The sequence below is a fragment of the Oryzias latipes genome, chromosome 11, assembly GCF_053564925.1.
Source record: "Oryzias latipes strain Hd-rR chromosome 11, Olatipes_Hd-rR_3.1".
NCBI lineage: Eukaryota > Metazoa > Chordata > Actinopteri > Beloniformes > Adrianichthyidae > Oryzias > Oryzias latipes.
Genome location: NC_136247.1, coordinates 24,847,742 through 24,862,587, shown reverse-complemented (window position 1 = coordinate 24,862,587; position 14,846 = coordinate 24,847,742). Strand labels below are relative to the sequence as shown.

Sequence of the window (14,846 nt, the reverse complement as noted above, 5' to 3'; positions counted from 1 at the left end):
GAGTGACACATTTCTGGACTAAAATATCATAAAAATTAAAATCTGGATGATGATGATTAAACATGTCGGTTTGTGACGGGGTCCCGTCGAGAAAGGATGCAGAGGAGCCAAGGTGAGGAGGATCTGTTTTTATTAAAGACCCGGTGAGCACCACGCAGGGCCATGCAGCACACAGCACACTCTGTCATTCTTTCTCGACGGGACCCCGTCACATATGGTGTCAGAAGTGGGATCGCAGAGGAGACCACAAAAAGGTGAGGACGCAGAGGCGGGGAGGAAGATCCTCAGGCACAGCTCTTCCATTGAGGAGTCCACCCTCTGAGGAAGAGGGGGTGGATCCGGGTGGCCTTGGCGGTGCTTCAGGCCTGGCCAGGGGCCCGGAAAGAACTACGGCCTCCATCTTTGCGCCCATGACGAGCGGCGGACCACGCGGACAGCAAGGGCGGACCGCCGGAGCACAGAGACGGCCGGAGGCGGGACGGGCACACCGCCCGGTTCCACTGTCGCCGATGCAGGCATTGGAGGCCTGCGCGGAGAGGGACAGGGGGCGACCGACGTCTACTGGGCCGTCAGCGGAGTGCTCCGGGAGAGGCGCAACATCTCGCCTGGAACTTGCTGTCGATCAGCTAAGGTGCCATCCGGGAGGAGACCGGCGGGGGCGTGTGGCCGAAGGAAGGGCCTTTTGCCGGGGCTGGGAACGACCGGAGCGGGCACCGAGGAGCGGATCGGAGGGGTCCATCTGACGCGACGCGAGGACGTGTCTGGCGGTTCGGCGATGGGCTTGCGCGGCGGCGGGCTGCTGTTTTTGGATCGCCGCACATTGTCGATCCCTCAGAGGAGGGGGATGGTGTGACGGTGTGGCACCGTCAGATGACGAGGGGGACCACACTGTGTTTTATTGTTTGTGTATTTATGTGTTTTATGTTTTAAAATTACTACCTGTGGTGCCACCTGGACAATAATTGAGAGCAACGCCCAACAGGCGTGGCTTAGCGTTCAAAAGGGAGCACCATAGGTATTGAAAGGAGGAGTGAGACTGAGGTGTCAGGTGCTGTGTAGCCCTGGTAGCCCTGCGTAGTGCTATTGTGTCCTGAATAAAGACATAACCTCCTCACCTTGGCTCCTCTGCATCCTTTCCCGGCGGGACCCCGTCACACGGTTTAAAATAGCAGAAGACTTTAGACTTAAATGATGCTGCAGTTCCACTGAGAACAGAAACTTATTGTTGGTCGGCATTTTTTCTGTTGCCTTAAATAAAACAACGTTATTTTTTAAAAAATTCTCCTTTCTGCATTCCAAACGTTCAGCTTCAACTTTAGCAGGACGACCAAGTCCAGGGGAAAAAACATTTTTTGGTTGCAAAAATATTTTTTGATAATATTTTATCTATTCATTTGTGTTTTCTCTAAACAAATACAGAATGGGAGGCGCATTACCCAGAATGCCGTGCAGGGGTCCCTAAAGAGCAATTCAAATGTTTTTGCAGATGATCCTGTCATTTATTTTATCGCTCTGGAAACAAATCCAAAGAGTTGTAATCAAAAGAAATCATGCCAGATATAACATTTATTTAAAAATAAGACAAATATCAAAGCAAAACTGTGTTCTTGGGAGACACGAAAAAAATCAACACAAAAAAAAGAAACTTTGAATAAATATGTTACCTTTCTAGAATAGATGTTTGAAGGACAGTATTCTTATATTTTAGCCGACACTTTCCAGACACATTTAAAACAGAGAATGAAAGACATTTTTGTTACCACAGCGTCACCTAGAGGACACTTTGAGATTCCACACTATTAAAAAAAAAAGCACAAAAAACTGTGCTGCCAGTCAGAAGGAAGCCAGTTTTGTGAAGTAAACCTTAACCCTTGTGCTATCCTAGGCACTTTACCATTGGGAGTTGGGTCATCTAGACCCACTAGACAGTGAACCTTTTTTCTTCAATGATTTGTGATCTTCACTGGTGTCCATGGATTACATGAAATCTTTCCACCTTTATCCATCTTTGTCATAGTAGGGAGAACACGTCAAAGTAAGGGTGGGGTCATCTAAGATAGCACAAGGGTTACACACATAAAATATTTCCAAACTTTGCCTACAAACACCCTAAACAACGATCTCAAGACAAACTGGACTCGAGAGGATTTTCACTTTTGTTGACTTTTTTAAATGAATTTTTAAAATTGATTTTGACCTGATAAACTTTTTGAAAATGCTATTTTATTCATATTTAAGTGAGAAATATTGTCATATAAACCTATTTATGTATTTGTTTCAACCTGATGAAATAAAACAACACAGTAATTGTAACAATAAATAGCAACATGCATAGTTCTCTTTAGTTAAAAGTGGATTTTTTAAATTGCATCTCAATTCTTTTTTTAACTTTTACTTTTTGATTTACAAATGAAAATTGTTAACAAAACCTCAAAGCAAAGCAAAGGCCTTAAAAGATCTTTGAGTTTGCAGAAATCACAGATTTCATTGAGAAAAGATGAGAAGAAAAGTTCATCTGTGAAGCCTGGATTTGTTTTCCTGAGGGAAACCTGTACCGCCTCTTTGGACAGGGCCCTTCCCTCCCACCGGACAAACTTTGCAACCAGATACAGACTGATTCTTAATTATTGTTATTAGTGAGCATTTTTTTGTTGCTTAATTCCAGCATTTTATACAAAGCAGCACAAAAATGAGACAAATACTTTGTGTTTGACCAATTCTAAAGAGCACATGTTAAAAAAAAGTGTAAAAATATGAAACTTCCTGGAAACATGATCAACCTTCAGATCTTTTTGTTCCGTTTTAGGAATGTAAAGTTGAAACTGTGCTTTTAATGAAACAAACTCAAATAAAAAATAGGTTTGACATTTCGAAGTGTTTACATTACACTCAAAAACAGAAAGAGCGACTAAAAGCCATATAAATATGATAGATATGCTGCACTTAGGAGCCTAAAAGGAAGTAGAAAAATAAAAGAATTAGAATTTTAGCTGCTTTTTGTCGCCCTCTAGCGGTTAGCTGTAGATTGCATCATTCATTTCAAGTGCACAGCCTGGTTATGGATATATGAACAGGTGAAACTCCTGAAGGTTTATATGAATAACGAAAATTCCAAGCTCCAGTTGATAGCTGCATTTAAAAAAAAAACCTTTCATGTAAAAAATATATATTTTCGGTTCCTTTTGGTGTTTGCTTTGGAAAGCTGAACATTTATTTTAGTCTAAGTTCTTTAAAAAGACAAAAACCTTTATTTTTTAAAGATTTAACAGTTTGAGGGGCATTCATCTCTTTCTTCTATGCCCAAACACTGTAAAAGAAACCCCGGCTGTGCCTCTCTGACATATGATTCGCTGTAGGAGGTGTTGGAATTTTATCGTCATTTTCAACTCCTGGAACATTTTCCAGCCTCGCCCAACCAGTAACCTTCATCCAGGATGTTTTTTTCCTGCTCTTCTTCTCTCATTACTCTACAAACGTTCATGACCTCAGGTGAATTTTCCTCTTCTGGAGCTTTTTTCTTTGTTTTTTTACCCAAATGTAGCTTGTGGCAAAGGTGACAGGTGAATTGCTAATCCTGTGGCCTCCCTGATTGTTTTTAAATGAAAACAGACATTTTTTGAAAAGAAAGAATCTCATTTTCACTTTCAAACTATTTGGAAAAAAGCATTACTGGTTTTACTTTCATGTTTAAACGTTTTCTCTTAACCAAACTCTGACTTGAACTTCTTCTGAACTTTCTTCCCAACCTGTTTTTCAAGAACAGCTTGACTGATGGTGGGAACTAATGGGGTAAATCTGACCCCGGGTGAAGAGAATAGATGGTTGGAAAACGTGTGAATGAAGTTGTTTTCATGCTGCATGATCTGGAGCATATTTCATGAGTTATTACGTTTTTTAAGCTAAATTAACAGAGAAAAATCTGTTTTTATAAGGAAAAAACAGGAATTCCCATGTGTTTCTGAGATGAATGTTGAATAATTTTACTAAAACAACTTTTTTTTATGAAGGACGTGTCCTGTAGTTGATGCAGTGGAGCGGCTTTTAACAAAAAGGAAATTCAAAGTAGATGACATGGAGAATAAATACTAAGAAGCACTAAAACCATAAAAAATATGATTAATTAATTAAAAGCAAGTCATCAATGGAAGAAAAACAAGAATTTTAACTTTTAAATCTGTATTTAAATTGTTTGGAGTTTATTTTAAATCACTTATTGATATTTTATAAAATATCAACTGACTATAGTTTTTGATTTGAAATGGTTTATTTCAAGCAATCAAATAGGAATAATGCACAAAACAATACAATCATTAGTTATACATTCGTACAATAACTAATCAAACAAAGTATTTTCTGATTTTATTCAAGTGCTCAAATTGGCTTTTGGTCAATTTCATGGCAGTTTCTCTGCTGTTGTTTTTCCTGTCAAGACAATCGCCTACACTTCCCAGAATCCTTTGGGGGCGTGGTGGCAGCAGCTGTGAGCGCTGGCTGACTCTCCCCCAGCAAAGTGATGACAACACGGCGGAGCAGGAGCTCACAGACGGAGTTCAGCGTTCCTCGTGCTCGTCGGCAGGTGATGCGCTCGCGCGCGGAGAGGCAGGATGGCTGTTGAAGGTAAGAGGGCGCGCGGGGGTCTGACTGTCCGCGGGGAGGTATCACTTCGTTTTATTTTTTATTTTTGTCTTCGTGTTGACATTCTCGCCGTGTTGTTTGCGTGGCTGAACGTGCGGGTTAACAGCTGAGCGTCTGTCTGTGTGGGAAGAAGAGCGCGTGACCGTGGAATGAATGGCGTGCGCTCATCCTCAGAGCAGACGGCAGCAGGTGGGACACGTGGACTCCACCCGTGATCCCTGAACTGCGTGGGAAAACAGTGAGGCGGCATGCTCGGCCGGTCTCCACACCTGATCGGTGGAATCTCATGGATCCAGAACCCGATGAGAGGTGGGTTTGTTTTCTGCGGGAAGAGGTCTCACTCGGAGGCCTTTTTGCCCAGTGGAGGCAGAACTGGAATGAATGACGCCGCAGCTGTTGACATTCCCACGAGCAGGTTATTCGTCTCTGTCATTGTAGTGTGCAAAGGTCCACCTGGTTGGACTGAATTCTTTGGTGAACAGGTTTTTTGGGCCTTTTCCTGCTGACAGACTGAAATATTCAGTCAAAGCTTGGACACATTTCCTCTTCCATCATCATCACGAGCTGCTCTGTCTCCAGGCAGCTGATAACCAGCAGTTCTTCACTTGATTCACTTCTAACAAAGGCAGGTAGAAGAGATAAAATATTTACATTTTAAGTGCTATTCATGTATTCCCCCCCCCCCCATTTTTATTAATATTATTATTATTTTTTTTTGCTGCTGGTATTTCATCAAACAAACAAAAAAAGTCAAATTAGCCCAGAAAAAAACAATTGTTGGATGTTTGTCACTGCAGAACCGTCAATTCAGCTTTTTATTTTAGTTTTTTTTTACAATTGAATTAAATTTAAGATTCATTGTAATTGTTTTTCTTTCTTTCTTTTCTTTTCTCTTCATTGTATTTCTTTCTTTAAAAACTGTTGGCGGAACTTTTATGTAGAGAATTTAGTTTTTACATTAAATAACTTTCAGAAAATCCGGTTTTTGTTCGCCTGACAAGTAAAAAAAAATACGAATGTATTTAAATAAGTAATCAATGTTACTGTTATTTGTAAAGATCTTTTCAATTTATATTTTTAACCCTTTACTAATTTAGTTTTCATTTTTACTTTTCTACAAAAAAATGTCACCTTATTTATTATTCAAGCAAAAGAAAAACAGCGAAAAAACATCCTGTTTTTAAAATAATGCACAAAGGGGGAGTTTCATGAAGGAACTTCTGAATTTTTACATTAAAAAATGACAAAAAAATATGTTTTTCTTGTGCCTGACAAGTAAAACATTAGTGTATTTAATTAATTTATAGGCTTTAGCATTTATTAGCAAAGATCCATTTGAAATATTTTGTAATCCACTCCTACTCCCATAAAGTAGCTTTCCTTTATTCTTTTATTTGTTAAATCATCCATTCAAGTAAAAAGGTAACAAGACAATAAATTACTTAAGTACTAAAAACTGTTTTTAAATGAGTCAAATGGACAACACTGGAACTTTTATAAAGACAATTTAGAGTTTTTATGTCACAAACTGACAAAAAAATCAGATTTTTTGCCTCATAAGTATACAACCTTACTGATGTACTTAATTAGATTATATAGCTTTTACTGTTATTCAATTTGAATTCTCTTTTAACCCGTTGCTCCTCCAGTCAAAGCAGCTTTCCTTGTTTTGTAAAATGAATTACTGAAGTAAAAAACAAAAACGGACAAAAACAGTTTTCTTGAGTCCAAATTGTAAAATTCATTTCTGATGCGTTATAAAGTTCTAGTTTGAGATCATCTCAAAGTACTACAAAAACATCACAGCAAACAAAGAGAAAATAAATGCATTTCCATTTTATAGACCAATTCTTTGTCGATCAAAATAGAATCAGGCAGAAAAAAGCTGCAATGTATAAGATTCTGGTGCTTCTAAACACTCTTTATTTTTAAATTAAAAACTGAGCAGCAGCATCCAGATTCAGTCCACATGTATTTAAAGATGCAGATTCTTTGTTCCAGACTTCCATCGTTCTCTGCATCCCTATCTTTTAACAGTTGTATGGATTTGGGTCGGTCATTCTAATGACTTTCTTCTCTGAAGCAATCTCCTCACGGCCGTAAAAGTTGATGGTATGGTTTCCATCATCTTAACGGTCATCCTAATGATTTGGAAGCTGCCCCTCTGTCCCCCTTCGCAGGGGGAGAAATCAGAGACGCTGGCTAAAAAAAGGGGCAAACGCCTTCATGCGCCTCGGTCCTCTCAGGGCGGCCTGGCTTGTGTGGATCCTGTTGTCTGGGCGTGTGGTGCTGGGGGGGTCAGTTGACCAGCCGGGGTTACTGTGTGGCACCAGGGGCGGATACGGGAGGAGGGGTTTAGGAAGATATTGGGTGAGGAAGGTTGTGTGCGTAGGATGTGTGTGTGTGTGTTTGTGTGTGGGGGGGGTTAGATAGCTGTGGTTGTGCAGTGATCTTTGGGCCACCAAGGTCCTTCTCTGCGGTGACGAGGCTCTGGCTGGGTGGTGGGCGGCTCTGGGGTCCTCTGGGTCCTGGCTCCGCCTTTGGCCCGTGTCTCTGTGTCTGGCGCCCAATGGCCCTAGTGGCCGAGCGTGCCTGCCCTGTGACCTTGACGCCGGGCTTACCCGTACTCCGTGGTGCCAGAGGGGCCTCCGGGGGGGCTCCTCTGCACCTGGCTGGGTGGGTGGTCTCTCTCACTCAGGCTTTTGCCGGCGGTGCTCCAGGGTCTGGGGGTTTCCTGCCTCTTCTCTCCTGGTCCAGCTGGTCGGGCTGGAGAGGACCTGGTTCCCCTGATGATCTGATGGTTCACTCCGGCAGCGTGCATGCATCTCTACCCCGTCTACCACGTGCTAACTGTCACTGCTCCCTCCTCCTAACCCACAGTGTATTGATGGACAGATTTCTTCCGCTTGTCTTAAGGCCTGTTCACACCGGGACGAATTTCGCCGGCGATTTTCGCCGACGTTTAACGCCTCGTGACTAAACAAAGGGCACCAATGAGAGTGTGCACACCGAGGCGAAAAAACGCCACGCGCCAAAGCGTCGAAAAAAAAAAACGCCTCGGGTTCGTTTTTTTTTTTTTCGACGCGTCGCGTCAAAATCTATTCGACCAATGAGAATGGCGCTTTTGCACACGTGCCTGGAGCTTCTGAAGTTACAGTAAAACACAACTTGGGGGCGCTCAAACACAAAACTGCCTTGCTGAGCACACATACCAGCGAAGAAGTTAGACGCCAAGTAGCGTCTACACTGCCGCGAAGAAATAATGATGGACATTCTTAAATATCCCCTTACCAAGTACCAGTTGGAGCTACTGATGCTTGAAATATTCATGTTTTCTTTGTTTGATTCTGACAAGCGCGTAAATACTTGCTCTCTTCTTCTGAGTGAAAAGCGACTAAGAATCGTAAAGTTGCGCAGCGCCACCTTGTGTACAGGAGTATATCTGTTTACATTAAGCGCCATCTAATGTCAGGGAATGAAATTGCATGTTCGCTCGGCTCATCGTCAGCGAAAATCGCCTGGGTGTGAACACAAAAGACGTGGCGAAAAACGCTGGCGAATAACGCCTGGCGAATATTTGTCCCGGTGTGTACGGGCCTTTAGTGTCAGAATTTCCCTTTTGGATGTAACATTTGTCTTTCCAGCAGAGCTAGCATAAATGCTATGAAGCTTTAAATCATAACGTACTCAAATGGCTTGGAAGGGAAAAATGACTTATATTATCACACCCATATTTAGATGAAATCCTGAGCCCTGCGACAGACTGGTGACCCGTTCAGGGTGAACCAGCTCCCTGTGACCCCAAAAGATGGAATTTGGATGGATGAAACCCTTAGACACAGAGAATCCGACTCCACAGAATGATTTTGACTTGTTTGTGCTGCTGTCAGACAACTTGATGCCTTTTCCTTGATGTCTGACATCTGAGTCAGTGTTTGGTATTCTGCAAATGTTTCTGCCAGGATGGAGGCAAACATCCCAGAGAGATGAAGCCGTTTGCAATAAATTTACGACTGAACATCTGTCCATAAAACCGTGGTACCATAATCCCCCGGGCCACAGACCAGTACCGGTCCACAGGTCACCGGGCGGCAGACAAAAAAAAAAAAAGATATTTGAATTATTTTTATTTTATTTGTTTTCTGATTCTATTTTGGATTCTGTTCACCACACGTGTCTACGACTTTTGTGTACCTAAATGCGTTAAAGCAGCTGCTCCAACTGCTAAATTAAAAGGTTGTCTAACATCACAAAGCTGAAGATAAAAACGGAAAGTTTAGAGAGAAATGTGCCATTGAGGAAATGAAGGAGGAGCCTTCAAAGTAAAATGAATCTGCTATTTACAGAGAAAAACCAGGAGTTCCTCAATGGGAACTTATTTCTACTGTTGTTCCCACATTGCATTTATGCGCCGACTGGCTCTAATGTTACACAGACGCTGTTAATATTTATTTATAATATATATAATCTATTTAAAAATCGGGCACAGCGGAAGTCCCCACTTTGACGTTTACCTATACCATGCAAAATCCATTTTTTGTAAGTGTATCATAATGTAAATTGCTCAGAAAACACAACTCCAAAGCCATATTCTCATCCATTCACGCTAGGGTTGGGCGATGTCCCTTAAATTGGCCGTTGACGATGTTTGCTGTCAACCATCGGGATGGACGATGACATCGTCCGGGGGGGGGGGGCTATTTTTTACATTTTTCGTTCTTATATAATTGCTATTCATTATTTTACTTTATTTTTTTATTTCCCAACTAATGATTCATCCGCGATGATCCAGTATAAACTGAGGGAAGTGACTTTAACAAAAAAAGTAACAAACAAAGTAGACAAGAAGTGGTCCACTCCCGCACTTGATTAGTCAGGTGGAGCGGCGGAGCGCAGAATTCCAGCTTTGTGTTTGATGGGAAGGGGGGGGGGGGGTGCTTTGTTACATGAGCGGTATGTGTGGGAGATTTAAGACTGCGATCCGTCCCGCAGCTCTAGGGGTACGAGCTACCGAACTCAGAGCCGGGTCTAAAAGTGTGTGTCTGAGCAGAGGATCGTCATCGTGAGCACACACACAGCGGTTTGGGGCGGTGTGTGAGCTTCAAAGCAGAAATGTCGCTCAGTCCTTGGAAAACATTCAAACAATCACGTGGATTCGTGTTTCCAGTCGTGTCCCGACTAAATAAAGGCTGATATTATTCCCACGTTTACGTGCAGCCAGGATGCAGCGCCACCCAGAGCTATTGTTGTTAGCCCGTGTTAGCATACTGCTAATTCTGGCTTCTTTCCGGCTCCGTTCAGAAAAAGCACTGACCACACGGATTAAAATTAAAATGATGAGTGAACAGGTGTTTCATAATATTCGTAACATTATTAAAAGCACGTTTAGAAGATCGTCTCGTATATTACCAAGCTGACATGTCAATGTAAATAGCCGCTCGGCCATGTTTAACATTGTTTTGTATTGAATTGTTACATTCAATAAAGTTTGAAAAAAAAATAGAAGAAATAAAAGAGTGACCTTAGTGAATGTTTGTTATATTCTGAAAACATTTTTCTGTGCCATGTACACGGTTGGATTCTAATCCGACCATTGATCCCATCAAGAAATTTTGCACATGTAAACGTGGCTTATGGTGTCGACTCGCAACGTGGCGAGGGCGTGGCATCACGATGGTGTCTCTCCATCGTGATGTCACTCACCCATCACGATGGACGATGGTATCGTCCATCGGCACAACCCTAATTCACACATCTCTGAGCATTCCTCTAAAAACGAGCGTGTTCTCACGAGCTGATGTAGACTGGAGAGAACCGCCCATTCCAGGAAGAGTCTGCGCTAGCGGCTCCGCCCCCCCAGGCTAACAGTCACACCCACTTTCTCCATGGAGCTAGCGGTGATGGGCTAAAACGCTTTATTTATATGAACAATATGCAAACCCATCTTTGCAAAAGTTTGAATGTTGTTTGTTTTCATGGACGAATCCCAGACATGCTGCTGAGGTCGATTCTAGGTTGACGTCATGAAATGGGCGGTACCCACACGGAACGAAAGGCGGAGCCTCAGATGTCGAGTCGTCTTACTTCTGAGTAGGAAAAATAACTCGTATTTTATGAAAAAAATAATTCTTTAGGGTGCTAAAGGTAATATATTATCTCAACATGGATATTGTTTACTATAAAAGGCTTAAGAATTGCATGAAATTACCCATCATCCCTTTGTTTACACTCTGTCCCACTAGCTTACAGCCCCTCACGTCCCCAACTTAACATTAGTGGTTCAAAAAAATGGCGATCTATATCAGAGCTTTCCAGCCATACAGTTTAGATCCAGATTCCAGCTCAGACGAGGAAAACAAAGACGTTCATTAAATGTAGACTTTGGGTAAAGAAGGGTGAAGAAACTCCATGCCGCCGTGCATCATGGGTCGTAAGAATAAGCTCAACAGTTTCACAGTCCGTCCTCGCTGTTGGTTTCTGGTAACAGCTCTGCAGTGTCACTGGTTTTCCCATTTGCAATCCCCCCCCCACACACTCACACTAATACACACATACAGTGAAACAGAGAATATAGGTCACGTATTAAATCATTTATAACACATGAGAAGACAAAAAGCTCACGGAGAAACGCGTTCTCTGAAAAGTGCAGCCTCACATCTGCGTTCAGCTGTCCAAAAATGTAAAAATATCTGCTCCTCTCATCAAACTGGGTCTTATAAAAGAACTGGAGGCTTCAAAAGGAAGATGATGCAAATGATCCGTGTGCAGAAATAGATTCAGTGAATTCATAGACTACGTTTTTTCTGTGGTTTCCTATTCCAAATACTTTAAAGCTGTTCACACAATAAAACAATAATTCCAGGCAATCATTAAGCTACCTAAACAAATTATTCCTGTATTTCTCTTTTTTAAAATGTGACAGGAACGAAACATTTTATATAGATTGATATATATAAAGCAACATTCAATGCAATGGATTCCCACTCTGAATTGACGTTTGCACATAAAAAACCATCCTAAAAATAAATGCCAACATGTGAGTTCACACACTTTCCTGATATAAGCATCTACTAATGAGCCAGTTAGGAGTTCAGGTCAATGCTGCATTCAGACGTGATGAAGGCGACCTGTTCAAGTTCAACCGGATTGGGGGACTGAAGGGGATTGAAGTGACGGCATGGTGTCAGATGAACGAGCGTCTGGGACTGCCGATCAGCTGGGATTTTCGGCTACACTCGTCTTTGAAGTCTGAGGGAGGGGAAAAGAGAGGGGTGAATGCGAAACTCTGACAGGATTTTACTCTCATCTGTTCAGGAGGAGGAGGAGGAGCTTGAAGCAGGTTTGAGGAGCAGGAGCCATGCCAGTTCATCAGATTTACAAAAATGTTTGTCATCCCATCCATCATTTCCTTCCATTCACTTATTTATCCATCTGTCTTCCGACTCAACTCTCATCTTAAAACCTGACCGGAACCAATTTCATGGTCTCGTGCTCCATCATTGTCTGTCCAGATGCTTGGACCACCTGTGGAAGTGACTCTTTCCAAATCTAAGGAGACATCTCGCTGTTCTCTAATCCAGAACCAAAACTTCTTAGGTTTTGCCTCTGTGGTTAGATTATAACATCTTATAAATTTCAACAGCGACGACGAATCCTCAACTTTTTAATCATTTTACTGTCTGCTGCCCCCCCCCCATTTTTGGCCAAATAGGTTGCATCACCCAACATACGTCGAGCCTGAATTCATCCAGCCAACGGTGTAAAGGCAGACAGGAGAACGTGGTGTGATGGGTATTGACTTCTGCAGCAACTGTTAGGTGTTCGGGTTAGTTTGGCCTAGATGGCATGAAGGCTTTACCCTTTAACACCAGAACTTTTTGTTGACGTTCTTTGAATTAACTTAATTTCTTTGACCCCTTTATATTAACGTAAATCGAATGTATTCTTAAGCTGAGAAAAGCAACTTTGTGATCATGTGCAAACCATGATGATGGAAAAGTGGATCCTAACCCTATGCATCGAAATCAAGATATTCAACATTTTCTGTCAGTTAAGTGCAAAAGCATATTGAAAAAAAGAGCAACGTAATGCAACGAAATGACAAAATGCAAAACTTTACGTCAGTTGGGTGCAACAATATATTAAAAGGCAACATTTTATGTTGGTAAAAGGCAACAAAATAACAACATTTTACATCAGTAAAGTGTAATTATATATCGAAATGCAACATTTTAGGTCTTTAAAGGGCCACATTATGCAACGAAATGACGAAACGCAAAACTTTACATCAGTGAAGTGCAACAATATGTCCATGTGCAAAACTTTACGTCATTTAAGTGCAACAATATATCAAAATACAGCATTTTATGTCAGTAAAAGAAAACGTAAATGCAACAAAATGCAGCGCTACATCAGTAGTGTGGAACAAAATGATGAATTGCAGTCAAGTCCAACAATATATCAAAATGTTGTGTCATTAAAGTGCCACAGTAAATTGAAACGCAACATTTTAGAGGTCTGTAAAGTGCAACAACATGCAACGAAATGCAACACGTTACATTGGTAACAAAATGCCAAATGTAACACCTTTCATTGATAAAGTGTTGCATTTGGCAACAATATGTCAATATGCCACAGTTTCCATTAGTAAAGAGCAAAGATGAGCAAGACTTTTTAATGTAAAGTGTTGTTTATCGGCACAGAGATGATTTCATTTACATCAGCAAATGTTGGATTTTAAGTTAAGAGTTATATTATTAAAAAAGCGTGCGTTATTTTGCCATCAGTGCTGACTGTTCCAATGTTAAAGGGATAAAAAATCCTTCTGCGCCCATATGTCTTTTAAAACTACAAAACTGTCTGCTATTTTTTTTGGCTTTTCCTGCTTGAATGATTGAATTGAAGCATGATTATATGTGGAAACTCCTGAATGCACTGAACTGTATTCAGACGTGCCTCACTGGTGTTTTGTAACTCTAGTGCTATCCTAGGCACTTTAACGTTGGGAGTTGGGTCATCTAGACCCACTAGACAGTGCTCTGAACCTTTTTTCTTCAATGATTTGTGATCCTCACTGGTGTCCATGGATTACATGAAATCTTTCCACCTTTATCCACCTTTGTCATGGTAGGGAGAACACGTCAATGTAAGGGTGGGGGTCATCTAAGATAGCACAAGGGTTAAATATCGTGAAGACAGAAGTGGCGTGCATTCTAGTGTGATTTTTCTACACCAGTCAAACTATTAAAGAGACGAACTCACAGAAAGGAGCTTGTATTTCATTCACACAGAGTAAAAACTGCACGCCGGTCACAGCAGTGTTTACCCCTGTGGCTGAGGCTGTTCATTTCACTTCTTCCCTCATTGCCTCTGTGCATCAATCCTCCTTGATTTGTCCTGCCCCGCTCTGCCAGCCAGTGCACCCACTCAGAAAACTCACTTCCAATCCATCTCTGGGATCTCGCCCCAGAGCAGAATTACTAGAATAAACATGTTCATCCAACCCAGTGAAACAGGATTACATCTCAGTCAAGTTAATCAGCAGCAGCAGCAGCACCTCCACCTTTGTCTCTAAGAACGGGTTTACGATGTCTAAGACAAATGTCACTGGAGGGCAGCGTCCTTCGGGGGGGCCTGCAGCTGAAGTGTTTAAAATGAGACCACTAATACTTTCTCAGAAGACAAGATGGCGTCATTGTATGTTGTAACAATGTGTTGACCTGTAGATGTCATTGTAACATTTCTAACAGATTAGCAGTGAAAACTTGTAGCTTCACCTTCAAAACACTCTCTGACGTTTCTGAAAATACGTTTTCTGAGCCTCAGTTTAGCTCCTTAGCCTCAGAATTTGGTTCCAGCTATGAAAATATAAAATTACTTGGGTTTCTGCTTTCAAGTAGATACTAAATTTAAGGAAATTTTGGAGCCGAAGTGATTTGATGCATATTTGCATCAGTAGGTGTCAAGAGTTTAAGCATTCAGAGCTGCTTCTGTTCAATCTGAACACAAAAAAAAAACCACATGAACTAAGTTTCTGCTGCAAAATACAAGAACTGAAAGAGAAAAGCTGAAATATTTAAAATGCCGGTTAAAAAAAACCCTCAATTTTGGCTCAGATGGGAAGGAGAATAATCAGAAGAGATGCAGAGAGGAAAACGTGAACTTTCACCATTAGCTTCATCGATTTGAACAAATGAGGGAGTTTTTGTAGG

General features: G+C 41.5%; 1 protein-coding gene across 8 annotated transcripts in view; it reads left to right on the top strand.

Annotated features, from left to right (window-relative positions):
* The first annotated feature begins 4,459 nt into the window (after window positions 1-4,459).
* Window positions 4,460-14,846, top strand: part of samd12 (sterile alpha motif domain containing 12) — a 142,725-nt gene continuing 132,338 nt past the window's right edge. For 2 of the 8 annotated variants that reach the window (XR_013659183.1, XM_023959628.2), the window contains exons 1-2: window positions 4,460-4,617; window positions 4,742-4,944. Coding sequence is in view for 2 of the 8 variants with exons in the window: in XM_023959628.2 (XP_023815396.1) it covers window positions 4,884-4,944 (61 nt within the window). In the remaining 6 variants the exon portion in view is untranslated. Of the gene's footprint in view, window positions 4,618-4,741; window positions 4,945-14,846 lie in introns of those variants that run through there. The other 6 variants (XR_013659185.1, XM_078955444.1, XR_013659186.1 and 3 more) reach the window with 4 other exon arrangements.